Source organism: Schistocerca nitens, chromosome 1 (assembly GCF_023898315.1).
Source record: "Schistocerca nitens isolate TAMUIC-IGC-003100 chromosome 1, iqSchNite1.1, whole genome shotgun sequence".
Classification (NCBI taxonomy): Eukaryota; Metazoa; Arthropoda; class Insecta; order Orthoptera; family Acrididae; genus Schistocerca; species Schistocerca nitens.
In genome coordinates, this window is record NC_064614.1 from 693,600,909 (window position 1) to 693,620,489 (window position 19,581).

Genomic DNA, 19,581 nt, shown 5'->3' on the forward strand with positions numbered 1-19,581 from the left:
ATGTTAACCTGTCCACATGCAGAATCAGCACTACAACAAGGTCATGTCCCTTGGAGAATTAAGCACCTACTAAAATGTAATCAGCTATAGTGACTAAATTTCAATTACTTAACTTGCTATTTGTTGAAGAGATGACAGGTGTGTAACTAAGGTTTTAAATAGTTCAAGGTAAAAAGTTATCTGGGTTCAGATTTACGTAATGTTGGGTAACATGTTTCGAGTTCACGGGGGTGGGGGGAAATTTGAACATATAAAATACAGTACTTTTAAACATGTTTATTGTATCATGATGTAGATAAAAGTGACATCAGTATAGTGCCTAAAAACTGATGTAAGACTGCTACAAAAACAGAGGTAATACTAACTGCTGCAGTACTGGTCCAATACTGAGCTGATTCAGCTACTCCAATGATCACAAAGTTACATTACATATTGCTTAAACTGAACATAACTGAATTTGAAATTTCTGCCCTTTCACAAAATTGGTTATGGGATTTAGCCTTACAGACCATGATAATATTTCTCGAATACCTTTTGTCAGGAAGGAAGTAGAATTTGCTCTCACGTCCACTCAAAGTTGCTCTACTGTGAAGATGAGCACCATGATAAATTAGCTCCTGTTTATGCTACAGAACCAGATGAGTCAAGATATCCGGTGTTATCAGTTTACACTTCGAGAAATTCAGCCTCAGGCTGGCTTCGTCCAGATATCTCAATGGAGCACTAAATGCATTTCTTTTTCATTGGTGTCTAAAGGTGATGTGAAAAGGTAGAGAAAACTTCAACCTTCCAGTTTCCTACAGCTTTTCTAATTCTTCCTTTTTAATGGGTACTGCTGCTGGTTAATGATTTGAAGAGACCAAAACATCTTAGTCATTCGTCTCTCATTGTTTGAACAGGTAAAGTCAGCTTTTAGAAATTTTCTTCTCCAGTATTTGGTATTGCAGTGCTCTTCATGTAAAAGCTGCAGGGCTTAAAACATTAAGATTACCTGTAACATGATTTCGAGTTCAAGTTACTAACAACACACACTGAAAAATTTGGAATTAACTATTTCATTTTTCCTTACTTTCCTAAATAATTTGTATCAGTATTTTGCAACCATGACTTATTAAACTGATGGTTTGGTGATATTCACATAGGCACCTGCCCTCTTTGGAACAGGATATATTCCTTTTTCTTGCTGTCTGAGGGTATTTTTCCTGTCTTGTATATCTTTTATACTATGTGTAATAGTTTTGTCATGGCTCACTTTCCCAAGAAGCTCAACAATTCTGAGGGAATGTCACCTACTCCAGTTGAATTGCTTCAAATTTAGGCCTTTCTGAGCTCTGTCAAAATCCTCTTGCATTACTGTATCCCTCGTACCACCTTCATCTACTTCCTGTTCTCTTTTTAAAATGTCTACAAGTTTGCTAACCTTATATAGACTATGTATACTTTGCATCTTTCAGCCTTCCATTCTTTGGAGTTCACAGAACCAGTATTTATGACTGCAGAACAATAAGAGAAATTATAGCTCATTCAGAGGCATACAGAATGTCAATATTTCCTTGTTTGATTTGTGAGTGTAACAGGAGTGGGAATGATTAACAATGGTACAAGATACACCACCGCCACCACGCACTACATGGTGGCTTGCAGACTGTTAGTACAGATGTATTTACACAAATACATTGAGATTTTTCAAAGAAATATCATGCACCTGCATTTTATTACTCATTTGCAGACACAGTGTAAGCAGGATTTTACTGTACTGAAGGTTTAAAATCTGACAACAGTTTATTTTTTTAAGTACACAGAGGCTTTAATCCAACCCCCTGAGTTACCCATCTCTGTCCCTTCTTTAATCAGTTTGTTTTAAGGGAAAAAAAAGACAAAGTTCAGTAGCAAAATGTTTAACTATGTTTAATTTTTGTCTACAATGTAGCTGCTGCTGCTGCAGCAATTTATAATGAATTCTGGAGATGCATTCAAGGACAAAGGAAACACTTAAGTTATACTTGGAGAGGGGGGAGATACAACAGAAATGTGAAATTTCAGACAGACAAATACTGGAGGAGATACCAGACATGTGCAATTGTCATTTAAGGATCCTTGTAATGCTGATATATGATTTACGAGTGTGATGCACAGTGAAGTGGTCATGAGCATACCATGCACAAAAAATGTTGGTGGCTGAAATTTGAATGGCATGCAGTTTTTCACTGAAGCCAATCGCACTAAAGTGTGTACAGTACTGCTTACAAGAGAAAAGGACATCCCTAATTGTGAGTAATTGAGATAGTTACACCTTTCTGAAACTGCTCACAAGACACACGCCTAAAAATCACGAAGAAAATCTGCTCCCAGTCAATCCTGGGATTCCAGGTGTGGAAAAGTCACTTTAAAACATGGGATGGAGTCAAGGGTAGAACAACAGTAATTAATGCCCAAATATCACAGCACTTAGCACAGTGACTTCACAGTTTTGTGGCATAGTCAATAGACCAATAAGCAATTGCAGGTAGCAGTGTTCAGACAATCCCATTTTTGGCAGTTGTTACTAGTTTCTGTGGTTTAATTTGTTTAATCTACACAAACCAAAAAAATTAACAGAATGAACTTCTTAACAAGTCACAGCATTTCATTGCCACTTAATACCCTACTCAAAGCCTTCCACTTCACAGATGATCTGCAGCCTACCAACACCTAACAGGCAGCTATGTGACATTCTAAAGGTCATAAAATGATTCTTAGGACAGGTTTATGCCATTTTCTCACAGTCCCTATTGTCTTCACCCGTACATTTTTGATGGGGCTGAGGTCTGGTGCATGAAGGAGCCGTTCACGAAGAGAAATCTCATTCAGTCCGGCAAACCACTCCTGTGCTGTAACTGTTTATTGGAGACCAAGCCTTCTGGAAACAGATTAAGCCCTCAGAATATAGTTGTTGCACTGATGGAAACAGTGTTACCCATAATATGAGTATCTAGGTAACATCAAGCCTGACCTGCGAAGCATCCCAAACAAACGGGAACACATTCTGGCCCAAAACTGACACAGATGACTAAGGTATTTGAGGTCACAATAGGTGTAAAGCCCACAGAGACACACTTTACTATCAACTGCTGTGAAAAATACTAATTCGTCGGAAAATATTACATGCTGCTAGTCATTTTCTTCAAGCAAACACTGAAAAATAGTCTATTATCATCGTGGAGCTTCCCCTTAATGGTCGCATATCTGCTTTGCAGTCAACCTCACGAATGCAGTGTTGTACTGTGTCCACCAGCCTCAGGAACTCAGTAGTATATTACAACCACATTGCATGATGTGTTTCCAGTCATTATCCTGGACTGGTGTCACATGCCAGCACCCAGTTCCTATATGCCTAATTGGATTCTCTAGTTATCATGGCACAGTTCAATATGCTGATGTGCAGTGCACTCTAACTTCATACCATACCCCAGTCTTCAATACCATCAAATTCCCTTCCTCCCAAAGAGCAATGCTAGCATCTATTATTGAGACATGACACATGAATAAAGTAGCTACTACACTCCAACTGATTTGGGTATATCTAACCATGTCCTGTCATTGGCTATTATAGAACAAATGGTGTGACAGACCTAACTTGCTATGTTAGACTGTCTTCCAACACAAATTAATACTGTTACCACATCAAGGAAAACTAATTTACTGCAGAATTGTGCGCCTGTTGGGTAAGAGGATCCTAACAGTAAGTTAAGCAGAGAAGTCTTTATGCAGCAGTTACTGACTTACCGGAGATTTGCAGGTTCAAATCCATCTGCTTACATTCTATTTTTCTTCATGGATAGAAGTACTTAATAAAACTGAAGGTAAACTGCTTAGTGCAAAAATTACACAATATTACAGATTATCAGAACACGTATCACATTATCACCACACAGGCAGTCTTTTACCAGTAACTAATTATTCACAATGCATTTTTATGAATATAATCGAAGTTTCTTTTATGGTGACTACTGGGCAAAATAAATGGACATACACCAAATTGTGTCTTATTCAATATGCATTGTGTAGACTGCATTTATCCTGTAATAGACTGTCAACACAAAGTTAAGGAAGAAAGTAAACAAGGTTTACTTTTAACTTTTCACCAGTCAGTCAGTGCATCAAAATCAATGGACCATTGTGTAGCCTCCCAGATAACCCCCAAAAATTCCAGAACAAGAACTTTCAGCAAACAACTTTAATTTAATACAGCTGGCTGTGCAGGATACATGTTCAATGTAATTAACAGCAAACATGGTATGCATGTGCAGTACATTTTCTTCACGAAGAGTTAAAAATGCGGCGAGAATGAGAAACCCATACAAAATCATGAGCTTTGACACATTCTTGGGTTAAGGACGAGTGCTTTGGTCAGTTGAATGATTAAATGATATTCACATCATTAAATTTTACATAATTTTCTCTTGGCATTTCCTCTTCCTTCCAATAAGGTTTAACTTTTTACTGGAAATTCATCCTTAAAAGGATAGTGCTTGTGATCATTCACACTGAAAGAAACAAAAAAGTATAAATAAAAGTATGAACCACTATCAAATAACAGACGTATACTATGCCAGAAATATAAACAGAATGTACATACTCATTCAGATGACAGAACCTTCCCTTGCAGTCAAATGTATCTATGTATGCCATATCATCAGCTGAGAGCTCAAAGTCAAATATTTTGAAATTTTCTTCAATCCGTGATTTTGTTACAGACTTTGGTATGGTAATGTTGCCACGCTGAACCTGAAATTCAAATTTCCTTGAATAAGAGAAGATTAACTGCATGGTAGCAGCAGTAAACATGTCCCCTAATGGGGCAATAGAAAGCATAAAAGAAACCAGTTCCCTCATGCAATGAAAAGTAGGCAGGCATATAAAAAAAATATTGTCTGAAAGTTTTAACTAAGAATTCAATATTGTGACATGCCTGTCTACTACAAATCTCCAAGTACTCCATCCAGGACTTTCAAATGTTTAATATATAATTTAGCTTACTTTGTTTGTTTAGTGATTTTTTTGGAGAATTTTATTACCAGAGTAAAATTTCAACCACCACTAGCCACATCATTCTTCACTTTGTATATCCATATCTGCGATGACAACTTATAATAAACATGCATGCAGTATTATACATCATCAAATAACTGACCTGGTATCTCAATAATATCTGTGCAGTAGACTTTCCATATTTTGAAGCAACTTTCTTTAACTTGGGATCATCCATGAGCTGCGGATCTGTAGGTTTCGCCCATGGACGATCTGGCGAACCAAGGGGGCTGTAGGCTGTAATGACAATTCCTTTTGATTTGCAATACTCCATTAGCTTTTTCTGGTTGAGGTATGGGTGGCATTCAATCTGCAAATAGAGGACCAATTTTTTGTGAAAGGTGACACCTGTGAAATTGTTTCCTGAACACATGTAGACCATTCCTCTCACTGTGTTTTTATATGAATGTAACATAAATCAACTTATATTAATTATCAGTGTTCAGTGCATAAATAATAAAACACAAAAAATTGATTTATATACACACACACACACACACACACACACACACACACACCCATATCCAACTGCACATACACAGACACAAGCAGACATTTGTAAAGGCCACTTTACAAATGTCTGCTTGTGTCTGTATGTGCGGCTGGATATGTGTGTGTGTGTGTGTGTGTGTGTGTGTGTGTGTGTGTGTGGGCGCGCACGAGTGTATACCTGTCCTTTTTTCCCCCCTAAGGTAAGTCTTTCTGCTCCCGGGATTGGAATGACTCCTTACCCTCTCCCTTAAAACCCACATCCTTTTGTTTTTCCCTCTCCTTCCCTCTTTCCTGATGAAGCAACCGTTGGTTGCGAAAGCTTGAATTTTGTGTGTATGTTTGTGTGTCTATCGACCTGCCAGTGCTTTCGTTTGGTAAGTCCCATCATCTTTGTTTTTAGATATATTTTTCCCACGTGGAATGTTTCTCTTATATATAAACTTACCTGATTTGTAACAGGTTTTATTTCAGCAATAGCCAGTATACGATCAGTTTGTTCCTCAGTGAAATTTGAAATACCAATTGATTTAGTGAGACCCAGTTTCACAGCCTTCTCCATTTCCTTCCATGTGTCAACATAATCAGCATCACTGTATAACATTTTTCCATCTTTCTTAGGAAACAGTTCATCTCCTTCCTGAAATTAATTATGAATTAAATTAAGTGAATGAAATAACATGTTTATAAAGTTAAAATATGCACCATAAGTGAACTGTAAGGAAGAAAAACTGGACAATAGAAGCTTTTAAAATGTGGTTATCACAGAAGAATGCACGTAACTAATGAGGATGTATTGAATATAGCTGGGGAGAAAAATCTGTGATACCACTTGACTGAAAGAAGGGGGTCAGCTGACAGAACACATTATAAGAGAATTTAGGATTGGAGGGAAGTGTGGGGAGTAAAAACTGCAGAGGGACAACAAGAGATGAATATGCTAAGCAGGTTCAATATGATCTAGGTTACAGTAGTTTTTAGAGAGTAAGAGCCTGGCACAAGCATGAAGAGCTGCATCAAACTAGTCTTCAGACTGCGGACGACGACGACAACAACCACCACCACCACCCTGGACCCATTCATAAGTTAGACACTTTCAGTTCTCAGTGTAGTCTCCATTTAGAAGACATTGTAGTATCTAAATCAGATTCAGCCCAATTGCTATGCCATCAATTGTCCAACCTAAGGGATTGCCAAATAACTAAGCCACTTTCCTTCAGCCACTTACAGGCAAAATAGACACTAGTCAGTTTATCTAAAAATTAAAATCCTTCAGGCTGAAACCAAGTGATGTGCTCAGTTTTCATGTTTTATTACTGTGTGTTATGCTTCCTCTAATGAGATTAAATATTTTCACAAAGGATATGCTAGATCTCTCTAAATATTGTCTAACTTCAACTTGTTTTGAATGGGACAAAAAATTTTATGAGCAAATTGATGGCTTGGCTATGGGGAACCCACTCATTGCTGTTGAGAGTTTTTATATGGAAAATATACGAGCAGCAGCCTTTCAGATGGCAAAGAAGAAACCCTCATGTTGGTTTTGGTATGTAGATGATACTTTCATTACATGGGCTCTTTGAGAAAAATATCTTCGTTAATTTCTGAATAATCTCATAATTAAATGTTTCTCCGAGGCATTTAAGTCTCTTCATTATCTATGATAATGATCGAAGCAGAAGAAATGAATTGAAATTTTTGCTGAGGCCGGGACTCAAACCCAGGTTATCTTACAAAATTTTTGAGGCTTTCATGGCCACTTGTTGACAAACTGCCTATTGGCTTCTGTGTCGGGTTCTTTGGCCGACGTTCATCTAAAGATTTTTCTGACGTTTCGCCAGCACAGAAGCCAATAGGCAGTTTGTCCAGGTCTTCTTGCTTGCTAAGATGAAATGCTAACCATTACACCACTGCAGGGCTCTCCGACATTTGAATAGCACCCCAGTGTTCCGATGTCAGAGAGCCCTGGCAGTAGTGACAATGTAAGGGAAAATAAGCAGAAGATATGAATTGAAGTTTGTGTTGGGGAGGGCACTCAACTTGGGTAGTTCGTGCAGCAATGTTAACCATTGTCATGTGGTGGTGTAATGGTTAGCACTTCTGACTAACAAGCAAGAAGACCTGGGTTTCAGTCCCAGCCACTACACAAATTTTACTTCATTTCTTCTGTTTTAATCACTTCTGAATAATAATAAAGTTCTCTATGGAGAAAAAAAGAGAAACTCATTTCGATTTTTGGATGCACAGGTACTTCGAAAACATTATGGAACGTTATGCCCTGAAATCAACAAGAAGCTCAGCCACATGGTTTGATACCTTCACAGAAAGTAATCCCAAGCAGAAAGGAAGAGTGATAAAAACACTGGTGGAGTGGGCTAAAAGAATCTTAACCACTGCATGTGGAATGGAAGATGAGTTTGATCAGTTAAGAAGGCCTCCAGAAGAAAAATATTCTAACAAAGAGAAATAGGGTACTACATCCTAAAATGTATATATCTTCTAACAAAGAAGAACCAACTACAGGGAAAGGTTTTGTTCCATTTGTAAATACTGCCACAGGTCACATCAGCAAATTGCTAAGAACACACAATATTGATACAGTGTTTCCATCAAAAAGAAAGGTGCACAAATATTTGTATACTACAAAGAAGCTATGCCTGCAGTTTGAAACAATAAGAGTGTGTAAAATCCATTGCTTGGAGTGAAGTGCACATAGGAACTAAAAAAAACAAAAAAACGCATTTAACTGCTTTAAGGAATGCAATAACAATAGTCACTGGGGAAAGACAAATCAGCAGCAGAAGATCATGTACTAGGATAGGGAAACACCAAATTAATTCTCTGAAATGTGGTTTTAGCATGATCTAATAATTACAACACTAAGATGTACAGAGGGGCCATAGAAATGCAAATGCACAACAACAATTTTAACAAGAGAGTATTGAAATAAGACATCATGTGGGCCTTAGTACGAAATAAAAAAAAAAAAACAGTACAAACTCTTCCCCAGAAGACACACACACACACACACACACACACACACACACACACACACACACACACACACACACACACACCATAGTGCAAGTCAGCATGACTGCGTGATCTTAGGCAGTAGTCCAAGTCACAAACCAACTATTAAGTGGATTATTTCATTCTGTACATTCTTTCTGAATCATCAAAGCCTCTATGATGTATCCAGTATCTGAAGACTAAACATTACAGAAATAATTTGGCTTGGACCACAGCCTAACACCCTTAATACAAATTTCAGCAATATCACAAATGTCAGCGATGACAGCCTTAATTTTATAAATCTTGCACTTTCACCACCATTACCCTGATCTCATCCATGTACAAGGTAATATGTAGTGCCTTTGATGCACATATTAATGAACAACTTGTTTGTATCAAAACAAAAATTCACTTGAGCAAACTATAAAATTACAAGACAGAGTTGGTGGCCACGAACTACCTTCAGGAGGCAAAATGTTTAGTACTGCCAAACATATGAAGTACACAGCACCAGCATAGCCTTCACAAAATAATTCTTTCCTTGAGGAGGGAAGACACAGTTTGGGGAAGGTTAAAAATCATTTTCTGCTAGTATAGCTATAAGATATATACCTCGACAAAACAAGCCATCAATGGTGCCAAGTTACATCACTGGTGACATCAGAGTCACTTTAATTCACTGGAATTCATCTGCAAATCACAATTCAGCATGGAGTAAATAATGAACTTACTGGTGATTATGTTCGTAGAAAGCAACTCTTGAAAGACTGTCCCAGATACCGACTTTGGAACAGTCTGACAGGTAGAAGAGAGCTACACCTGTTATCGAAAAAGCTTGTATCCTATGTCCTGTTTAAGTACCATATTAGTTTCTAACTTATGACTTCATAATAATCAAGAATAACATCCATACCAGATTTAAAGTACCTGAAGTTATATTTAAGGGGCCTAAAACCCTACAAAGTCATTTGGCCCCTCAAATATGAAAAAAAACCAGCACAGTATTTATTAATGTACATAGGTTTGCACCAGTTTTAATTCACTGTTTCTACCAATAAATGTCCAGTTTGAGTTGTTCCATATCCCTGAAGGCTGTCCTTTAGGATGGGATTTATGGAACTATGTGGAATAAATGTACTTTATCACTGTGACAAGTGTTTCCTATAACATAAAAATGAGTACAATACAAGGGCTGTATTGATGAAATTGCTCTAACTTTTGACACTATCAGCAATATCTCTCTATTTTTGTTCCTTCAAAGGACTAATCTGTACTGTACCAATGTGTACCTTATTTTGAATATCAACAGTTTGCTTGTGAGATGGTGAAGAGTAAAAAATGTGTCAAGACAATATACGAGTACATTCTCCATTCTGTGGTTCTATTTATGGCCCTAATGAAAATCCCAAATTTTCCAATTTGGTCTGATTTTCAAATTTTTAATCTATCTGAATGCACCAATAACAATAACACCCTCATTTAAATTTCCTACATAGGTCAGACATCGAGAGTGAAAAATGTGTGACCGATGTCATAACAGCACCACTGATCTACACCATCAGGTGTCTTTCCCTTCAATACTTAGCAATATATGCGTTACAATGCCTCAAAATAATTATTTAGATGTTCAAAGTTCTGAAATTATGTTTAATTGCAAATCAAGAGTCACTGCAACGAGAAACTGAGGGCAGATCTGATTCAATAATTTTTTTTTTACAACACAGCTTTAAAAAAAAATGAACACTTATGCTGTTTACAGTAGGCCTAACAAAATTACCACACATTCATATGTGAGGCGATTAAAAGCTTCGCTTATTTAACCAGTGCATCAGCACCTCATATACACAGTCACAAACAGCACTTGAAATTGTCATAGCACACAACACATACCTACCTTTCCAGCACTATTACACAGAAAAAGGGCTGAAAGTTACACAACGTCCACATATATTTCTTTTAAAGAAATTTCAGCTCTACCTGCCAGATCACATGTTTCTTGCCCTGATACTTTATAGACAAAGCCAGCACTATTCAGTTTACTTAACTATTGATATATTCTACCTACCTTGTACCCCATTGGCCAGTGGATGAGATAAAGATCCAAATAGTCCAAGCCTAGATTTTTAAGCGTGTTTTTCAGGGCAGGGATAACAGTGTCTGGGCGATGGCATGTATTCCACAGCTGAAAGATTTTCCAATGACTTTTAGATTATGTTTAATTTTACCAGATGTTATAATTTTAAGTTACGAGTTTTGGTATAACAAATTCTTTTATGCCTACCTTACTGGTAATGTAGATATCTTCTCGCTTTACAGTGCCATCGGCTATCTTGGCTTTTATTGCCGCTCCTACTTCAGGTTCATTCTGATAAATAAAAGCACAGTCTATGTGCCTGTATCCAACATCAAATGCATGTTTAACAGCGTCTGTTACTTCACCTGGTTTTGACTGTAAACATAAAGGCAAATAGTTTGGTTAAATTAGGAACACTTTCACACAGCTGCCACTACGCATTTGTCACCAATACAAACTGAAATACAATTCCTTGCGATTTAGTGAATACACAAACCTGGTGCAAAAATCCACTTAATATTTTAAAAATAGGTTGTCACATCGTAGGCTCACACGCGTTGCATATACTAATGCATTATAATCTTACACCGCTCGTTTACTGCGAAACAGCAAGTGAACGCAGACATGCGGTACCTCACTTTACAGCACTATTGTGGTAAAACTAACAATAAAATCTGGTTCGAGTAGCGGTATTACTCACTTTCCAGGTGCCTAGGCCGAAAATAGGGAACTCTTGTCCGTTGTTGAACTTCACTTTCGGTACTGCCATTGCCGGTGCGTCTTTCCTTTCGTGATGTGGCTGTGATACTGAACTTCTGACCAGCACCGAAGAGTTCCACAAGCGACAGCTAACCGGCACGTCACGCGCGCAACCATTTATAAACGCGCAACTTCTCTGCAGACCTGCGCGCCACGTTACCCCCACTGCGCACCACATCGCCGGACGTTGTCAGCTATTGGTTCGCAACAGCTTCGGCTTCTGGCAGGTGCTGCCAGCGAACTCAAGAAATTATTAGCAGGCTGTGTACTTTATGTTAATGAGTGGCGTTATCGCTGTTTTCATTGGCGCTGAATTTTACAGTTATTTGATGAGGTGAATTTACAGTTTGTCAGATTTCATGTTCAGTATTCTCTTACTGCCGTCATTTTAATAAACAATACATAAAAAATCTTGCACTTTCACGTCGAAAAATAACTTAGTACACAGCAGATTGGCAACCTCGTTAACAGATGTTGTACTACTACTCTCGTCTGCTCGTCAGTATCTCGCCGCTGAGAGAGCAACGTATTTTATTATTATTATTATTTACACAAAAACCACAGCCGACTTTACAACGTTATGAAGACGGCACTGCATACTGCTTATTTTTGTGTATTGTAGTACTGACTGTGTCAAGAGAAATAGAAATCGGTAACGTTTTGACTTCGATTGTTGTGAGATGTGCAGCTGTGGTATAGTGCTTCCCTAGATATCAAAAGACCCGCTGATCCGTCTATAAGCGAGCTCTCTTGCTAATTTGTTATTTTAGAACCGATAGTTACAGAGAGCGTGATTGTGTGAAGTCACGTAATAGGCTAAACTGTATAGACTTCACGTTCTAGTAAAAAGTAGAGTGCATGTGCATTATTATTAAATACACAACATGTTTCAAATGCGAGACAAATACTGTGCCCCAGGATAGGTAAACAGTAATCGCAACAGTGGTGTTAAGACCTACATCACGGTATTCCGGTTCCCAATAGATACAAATACGAACAGAGAAATTCTGAGGAAAGCCTGGATAATTTCCAAGAGATCTGCCGTCTGTTCAAAACATTTTAAAGCAGAGGACATACCGATAATAACAATTGATCCTTTCAAAGATTTACGAGGAAACTGCCAGAGACACCCACGAACTCGACCATATTTACGTCAAGTTCAAAAATTTTCTCCAGTCCACCACATTATTGAAGTAAATCTACTGTATATGAGTCTGGGAAATACTCAAATAAAAGAAGAATAGCGACAAGAAGATATTCGTAAGAGAAATGAAGATTAAAAAATTAACAGATGTGTGTGATAATACAGACACGCAATCCAAGTTGACACTGCACGACAGCTGATTGGGAGCGACAGTAAGTGGTAAAATGCATTTAAGGTCGCTCCAACAAGCCATCGCGCCAGTTGTCAACGTAAGACCTCCGTGTACGATCAAACTTGTTTGTCAAATTCACTCTTTTCTATCAACGGTTTTTTTTTAAAACAAGCCCGTGCTCGTATCAACAAAATCTGTCAATTTAACCTCGCTTTTAAAGCAGACGCTATTCGTGTCGTGAAATATTTTGACACTAATGCGAGTGGGTGCCAATGCAGACAAAGCAATCCTTGCACTGATTTCAGCACCGCGAATAAAGTACACTCCTAGAAATGGAAAAAAGAACACATTGACACCGGTGTGTCAGACCCACCATACTTGCTCCGGACACTGCGAGAGGGCTGTACAAGCAATGATCACACGCACGGCACAGCGGACACACCAGGAACCGCGGTGTTGGCCTTCGAATGGCGCTAGCTGCGCAGCATTTGTGCACCGCCGCCGTCAGTGTCAGCCAGTTTGCCGTGGCATACGGAGCTCCATCGCAGTCTTTAACACTGGTAGCATGCCGCGACAGCGTGGACGTGAACCGTATGTGCAGTTGACGGACTTTGAGCGAGGGCGTATAGTGGGCATGCGGGAGGCCGGGTGGACGTACCGCCGAATTGCTCAACACGTGGGGCGTGAGGTCTCCACAGTACATCGATGTTGTCGCCAGTGGTCGGCGGAAGGTGCACGTGCCCGTCGACCTGGGAACGGACCGCAGCGACGCACGGATGCACGCCAAGACCGTAGGATCCTACGCAGTGCCGTAGGGGACCGCACCGCCACTTCCCAGCAAATTAGGGACACTGTTGCTCCTGGGGTATCGGCGAGGACCATTCGCAACCGTCTCCATGAAACTGGGCTACGGTCCCGCACACCGTTAGGCCGTCGTCCGCTCACGCCCCAACATCGTGCAGCCCGCCTCCAGTGGTGTCGCGACAGGCGTGAATGGAGGGACGAATGGAGACGTGTCGTCTTCAGCGATGAGAGTCACTTCTGCCTTGGTGCCAATGATGGTCGTATGCGTGTTTGGCGCCGTGCAGGTGAGCGCCACAATCAGGACTGCATACGACCGAGGCACACAGGGCCAACACCCGACATCATGGTGTGGGGAGCGATCTCCTACACTGGCCGTACACCACTGGTGATCGTCGAGGGGACACTGAATAGTGCACGGTACATCCAAACCGTCATCGAACCCATCGTTCTACCTTTCCTAGACCGGCAAGGGAACTTGCTGTTCCAACAGGACAATGCACGTCCGCATGTATCCCGTGCCACCCAACGTGCTCTAGAAGGTGTAAGTCAACTACCCTGGCCAGCAAGATCTCCGGATCTGTCCCCCATTGAGCATGTTTGGGCCTGGATGAAGCGTCGTCTCACGCGGTCTGCACGTCCAGCACGAACGCTGGTCCATCTGAGGCGCCAGGTGGAAATGGCATGGCAAGCCGTTCCACAGGACTACATCCAGCATCTCTACGATCGTCTCCATGGGAGAATAGCAGCCTGCATTGCTGCGAAAGGTGGATATACACTGTACTAGTGCCGACATTGTGCATGCTCTGTTGCCTGTGTCTATGTGCCTGTGGTTCTGTCAGTGTGATCATGTGATGTATCTGACCCCAGGAATGTGTCAATAAAGTTTCCCCTTCCTGGGACAATGAATTCACGGTGTTCTTATTTCAATCTCCAGGAGTGTAGTACTTTCTGTTGACTTAGAATCATAAAATTTCTCAAGAAACAAGGATTCACAGTACAACTGAAGGAAAAAAATCCTAAAATTGTGAATCTGTAATTATGTCGCATGAAAAAGAAATTGTCACTTATCACCTGTCTGTCTGTCTGTTAAGCCCCCTTTTTCTCAGGGGTGGGTAGAAGTATCAAGTTGAAATTAATGTCACTTACTGACATTTGTGGTCCTTTGCTGGAGTAGCAAATTTAACCTTCTAAGCCAATGCAGTCGAAAGATACGGCCACTTTGTCACAAATTTTGATACTCGAAAACTCACACTTTAAAACCTATAGGGTGCTTCCTGTTGACACAAAATCATGAAATTTGGCAAGAAGCAAAGTTTCAAAGTACAAGCAGGAAAAAATCAGAAAATTTTTACTTTGTAATTATATCATACAAAAAAAACATTTCTCATGTCATTGGCATCTGTTGTCAGAATTTAAATTAAAACATTCACGAAAGTCTTGGAATCCCAGGAACCGATATCTTGCTAGTACCAATGTCGATAACAAGGAAAAGTCTTTGAGATTACTGTTTCCAGCAGTGGATGCACTGTCTATATACGTAATGAAGTTTGTCTAGGACCCTCAGTGAGCGATTCTTCTCGCACCTGACCAATTTTTAGCCTTGATCATAACTTCCATAGTTGTGGAAATTCAGTGTGCAATGAGGAAAATTGTAATAAAATTCTTTTTCGCTAAACACCAACTCCAACAGCATCCTCCTTCATGTAAAATCAATGAAACTTTCTTTCACACTCACTCTTTGTGTCCATGGATGTAGGTTTGATCAACATAGTGAAATATGTCAAATTGTTTCATAATGTGTGGAGGTTGTAAGGCCATCATAAACGATAAATATGTTTGTCAATTTGTTTTTGGTCAAACAACTTTCGATCAACAACTTGTCCATTGCACCCAACTTTTGAAGCAGATGCACTTATAATAATAATAATAATAATAATAATAATAGATAATGGTTAAATAAATAATCAATTAAAAGGAAATCCACTAAATGAAAAGCAAAAATATTTCACACACACACACACCACTTTCTTAGTCTCTATGATGAAAAATATTTTTCGTCCGAAAATGCACACAATATTATCGACTACGTAAAAAAAATCTCTTCACTCCTTAGTTAATACTGTTCTTTTTTACCTTTTTTTGTTGTTTGAAGTGAAGGTCGGTAGACTCGTGGCGTTTAATTTGGGTTTCTATATCTCAGGGAAATTACTGTCTTCTCGCCTTGCGAGAAAATTCAGAATAGTTTAATTTCGTGTGTACCGCGTTGGCAACGTAAGGAAAATATGTAATAAACCAAAATCTGTAACATTTATAAATTGGGGATTGATGATCGTCAATATGAAATGCGCAAAAATGCCAAATTAAACAATTATTATTTAACGAATGACGCTTTTTATACAGACATCTGGCATCTCGTGCATTAATCTCATAGTTTTTAACAAAACAAAGAATTTTTTACCGTATTGTGGCGAAATACGGTGAAATTACATGATCTTAGCCCGACTCTGGAGTGAAAGAAAAAAGCATTCATATTAAAGTAATATCAGTAATCACAATTGGCGATAATAATGGCACAATTAAACAAATTCCCAACAGGAATACAATTTTAGTACATTTGAACAAAACGGAAAAAAAAATAAGAGTCTGACAGCATAAGATGCTATCGGAAAGGCGCGCGACTAAAGAAGAAGAGAGAGAAAAGACGAGCGCGCATTCTTGTATAGAACAAAATACAGATGATAATGTTACGCCGCCCTCATTATCCTGGGCGTACATATTCGCTGACTTGCTGCGCAGTTAATTGACTCAGTGATTAAATTATATCTCTTATTCTTGATATTTCGGTAGGGAAGGAAAATAGTATGTTATTACTTCGCGGGCAGGTCAAAATAATACACACTATCGGGAATAGCTACAAATACAGATAAAGCATTGCTAACATTGACTGGCACTGAGTTTACAGTAGAAGAAGAAAACTAGATGCAGGTCCAGGGAATGGTTAAAATGAATGGGAAGTATACACAATTAAACTTGTTGAAAGAATGGCTATGGTCAGAATCTGATGATTACATCAAATTCCTGGGACCGCACAGTGAAATTTTTAAGGACTTACTTCCAACGTTGGAACTGACATGGCCAATCTGAACGTAATAACAGTTTTAGAAACAGGGTCAAGGGAATGTGGAATGGTTAGGCAAGATACAGGAAAAACATCATTCACCCTTTAGTTTAAACATTTTATTTAAAGAACACCCAAATTTTTTTAGATAAGAGAACATTTCCAGTATTTTAATAAATGTGATAACAGGGTTTAAAGAACTTGAATAAAATAACTTGTAGTGTAATTACATGTTTGCTCAAGCACTTGAGAAGGGTTTACAATTGCCCAGTTTGAGAGGTTCCATGCATTTGTGAGTTAAATTATTATTATTTTAGTGGTAGGAGTGGACTAGTACAATTTTTGTGTCAAGTCTTATATGGGGTTTTCGCTGTTATGTTTTTGTTGTTGTTGATGATCCGTGAATGAATGTTCACTCGTAGCAGGGCGCGACTGTTGTCGAACGCATCTCAAATAAATAGACTGCACACGATGGAGCAGGATCAGGGTAGTAACAGGTCTGAGCCAGATGAAGAATTGTTGAGTTTTCCTATGGGATGGGAGGTGTGGAACACAGACGTTAGAGGCGAATTGGAGGCAGACCGAGAACGGAGGATCTGAATGGTGAAATCAGTGAGAAAGAAGGGGAGGTAAAACTGAATTGGTATGTGGAGGCTCTTGTTTACATAAATAAGAACACAGATGAAAACATACCGATGAAAATTCGGTCTCGACAGTACAACAGTGCTCAAGTGTCTAGAGTAACATCACCAATTGCTGAAGACGGGCTAGCCATCCCAGCACCTCATAAGTTCTTAAAGGAAGTGTTAACCACATAATAGGAAAAAAACAATTTAAGAGACTCCCTACTAATGTGTTTTCAAATCCTTTAAGTCTGCCAATGAGTTCAGAATGTTTAGCGATGAACAAGCAACAGGACATTTAAAAAAAATGTATTAGCTATTTAAGAAAATCAGTCATGTAAGGGAAACCATCATCAAGTTTTCAAGGCAAGCTTCCAATTGTGTATAATTACTTTAAAATATTACAGTATCAGTGATTCCACCACACTTAATAAAATCTTACAATCTCTTTCAATTAAACAAACAAGAAAATTCTTAAGGTATTAACCATATAAAAAAAGAACCCTTTGAGAGACACTCCCATACTCTGCTTCCAAGGCAAGCTTCCAATTATGTACAATTGTTTTAAAATAATAACGCCTCAGTGAAAACACCACACTTCTTAAAAGCTTACGATTTCTTTCATTTAAACAAACAGGAATATTCTTTAAGTATTAACCATCTAAGAGAAAAAAACAACCATTTGAGAGACCATTTTGCAAATATGCATCAAATGCTTTACATAACTCTTGATTCGGTGAGCCATTTGTGGAGCTATAATCCTTCAATTGTTGCATGCCTGAGTGTCCTTCCACACCATCAGACCAGCGTCATCTTCTGCAAGGCATGACCTCACCATGGCAAAACTAAAAAGGCATGTGTTAATGACTGGTTTATACCACTCATCCAGAAGTAGTTTTAATAAATATGTAAATATGTGGTGGTGGTGGTGGTGGTGGGGGGGGGGGTGTTAATATAAGTCCAGTGCAAAATAGCACAGTGCCTTTGTGTTGCCACAGTTAATATGAAAGCACCGAGCTACCAAGGACTCAAAAGGCAGTGGGTTGAAACCAAGGCCCACACGACCATATCGAACCAAAACACAGGAGAGACCCTGTGGAGACCCAGAACAACTCAAGAGGTGGCAGATAGATTCAAAGGTTAAACCAACTTAGGTCAGTTCTGGAGAAGACAACAACTTGCACAGTTCAAGCACAGTTCAAGTTTAGGGATACACACCCATTACCTCGAAGATCTCAGGAAATATCAAGAAAAGAACACCAGGTGGGTCTTCAGATTAACTGATGAGATATGACACAAGTGCCACCCCACCAAGTGGACACTGTCTAGGCTCCTTCTGTTGGGAATTCAGCTAAGCTGTCAGTCAGAGTTCTATAACTAGGATCAAAATTCATGTCTGGGATCGCAGCACTATAGTCACTCCACGGAATACCAGAAGTTGAAGAAGATCACTAAGTAGTGGAAAAACGATAGGGACGGATGATGATCCCCTTCAACAACACGTAAACACCTGTGGGCCTCTCATTCTGAAAACCAGTGGGGCCCCCTCCTGTCCATTCTGGCAGTCCAATGCTAACTCTCACTCAGGGTGCGATTTGTGCTTTTACCAGTGGGGGGGGATGTCTTAGGGGGTTATTAGAATTATATATGTTACTAGCTTGGACCGTGGCGCTATGCATGGTTAAACAGCTATTTATAAATAGATGTTAATGCCGAAATTCACTACTCACGTGTATGCACTATTAGAAAAGCCATCCCTTGTTATATCTTTAAAAGTACATTATAGGTAAAGCTTATTTACAGAATCATCTACATACAGGTATACGAGGGGAATACAAAAAGCAGAGGCACATTTGTGAAAAGCTGTACTTATTCTGATGATAGAAAACTGAAACATATTAATAGTATTAATAGTAAGTGTTCGGCTCCACAAATTTAAATTATATGTAAAGTTTTACTCCAGTGCGTGGGAAATAAATATCCCAGGTTGGGACGGATAAACTAAAACCAGAGGAGGGGATGGTCTGATGCAGAGGGGGGGAATCCCCCCCATCCTGCAAATCGCACACTGCTCTCACTGCCACTTCAGTCCGGCCAGAGCCACTCCACCCGACTGCCTTGCATTCGCCGCTCAGTCCGCTGCAGTGTGCGATTTGCAGGGGGGGATGGGGGGGATTTCCCCCCCTCTACATCAGACCATCCCGTTCTGTGGTTTTAGTTTATGCATCCCAACCTGGGATGTTTATTTCCCACGCACTGGAATAAAACTTTACATATAATTTAAATTTGTGGATCCGAACACTGAAAGTTTTT

General features: G+C 39.3%; 1 protein-coding gene across 1 annotated transcript; it reads right to left on the reverse strand.

Annotated features, from left to right (window-relative positions):
- Nucleotides 1-4,201: 4,201 nt before the first annotated feature.
- LOC126259505 (aldo-keto reductase family 1 member B1-like) lies at nucleotides 4,202-11,586 on the reverse strand. Its single transcript, XM_049956357.1, has 7 exons — nucleotides 11,349-11,586; nucleotides 10,856-11,023; nucleotides 10,640-10,756; nucleotides 6,008-6,199; nucleotides 5,174-5,380; nucleotides 4,619-4,767; nucleotides 4,202-4,526 (listed from the first exon to the last, which is right to left on the reverse strand). Exons 1-7 carry the CDS (start codon nucleotides 11,583-11,585, stop codon nucleotides 4,472-4,474), a joined length of 1,125 nt encoding a protein of 374 aa, XP_049812314.1. The 5' UTR covers nucleotide 11,586; the 3' UTR covers nucleotides 4,202-4,471.
- Nucleotides 11,587-19,581: the final 7,995 nt, after the last annotated feature.

Excerpts from the sequence above, each read along its gene's own strand:
- LOC126259505 (XM_049956357.1), bottom strand. The coding sequence starts at position 11,585 with ATGTGGTGCGCAGTGGGGGTAACGTGGCGCGCAGGTCTGCAGAGAAGT. Across the intron at positions 5,381-6,007 it reads TAAAACCTGTTACAAATCAG|ATTGAATGCCACCCATACCT; the intron begins GTAAGTTTATAT and ends CTCTATTTGCAG. Across the intron at positions 4,527-4,618 it reads AGGTTCTGTCATCTGAATGA|TGTGAATGATCACAAGCACT; the intron begins GTATGTACATTC and ends TGTTTCTTTCAG.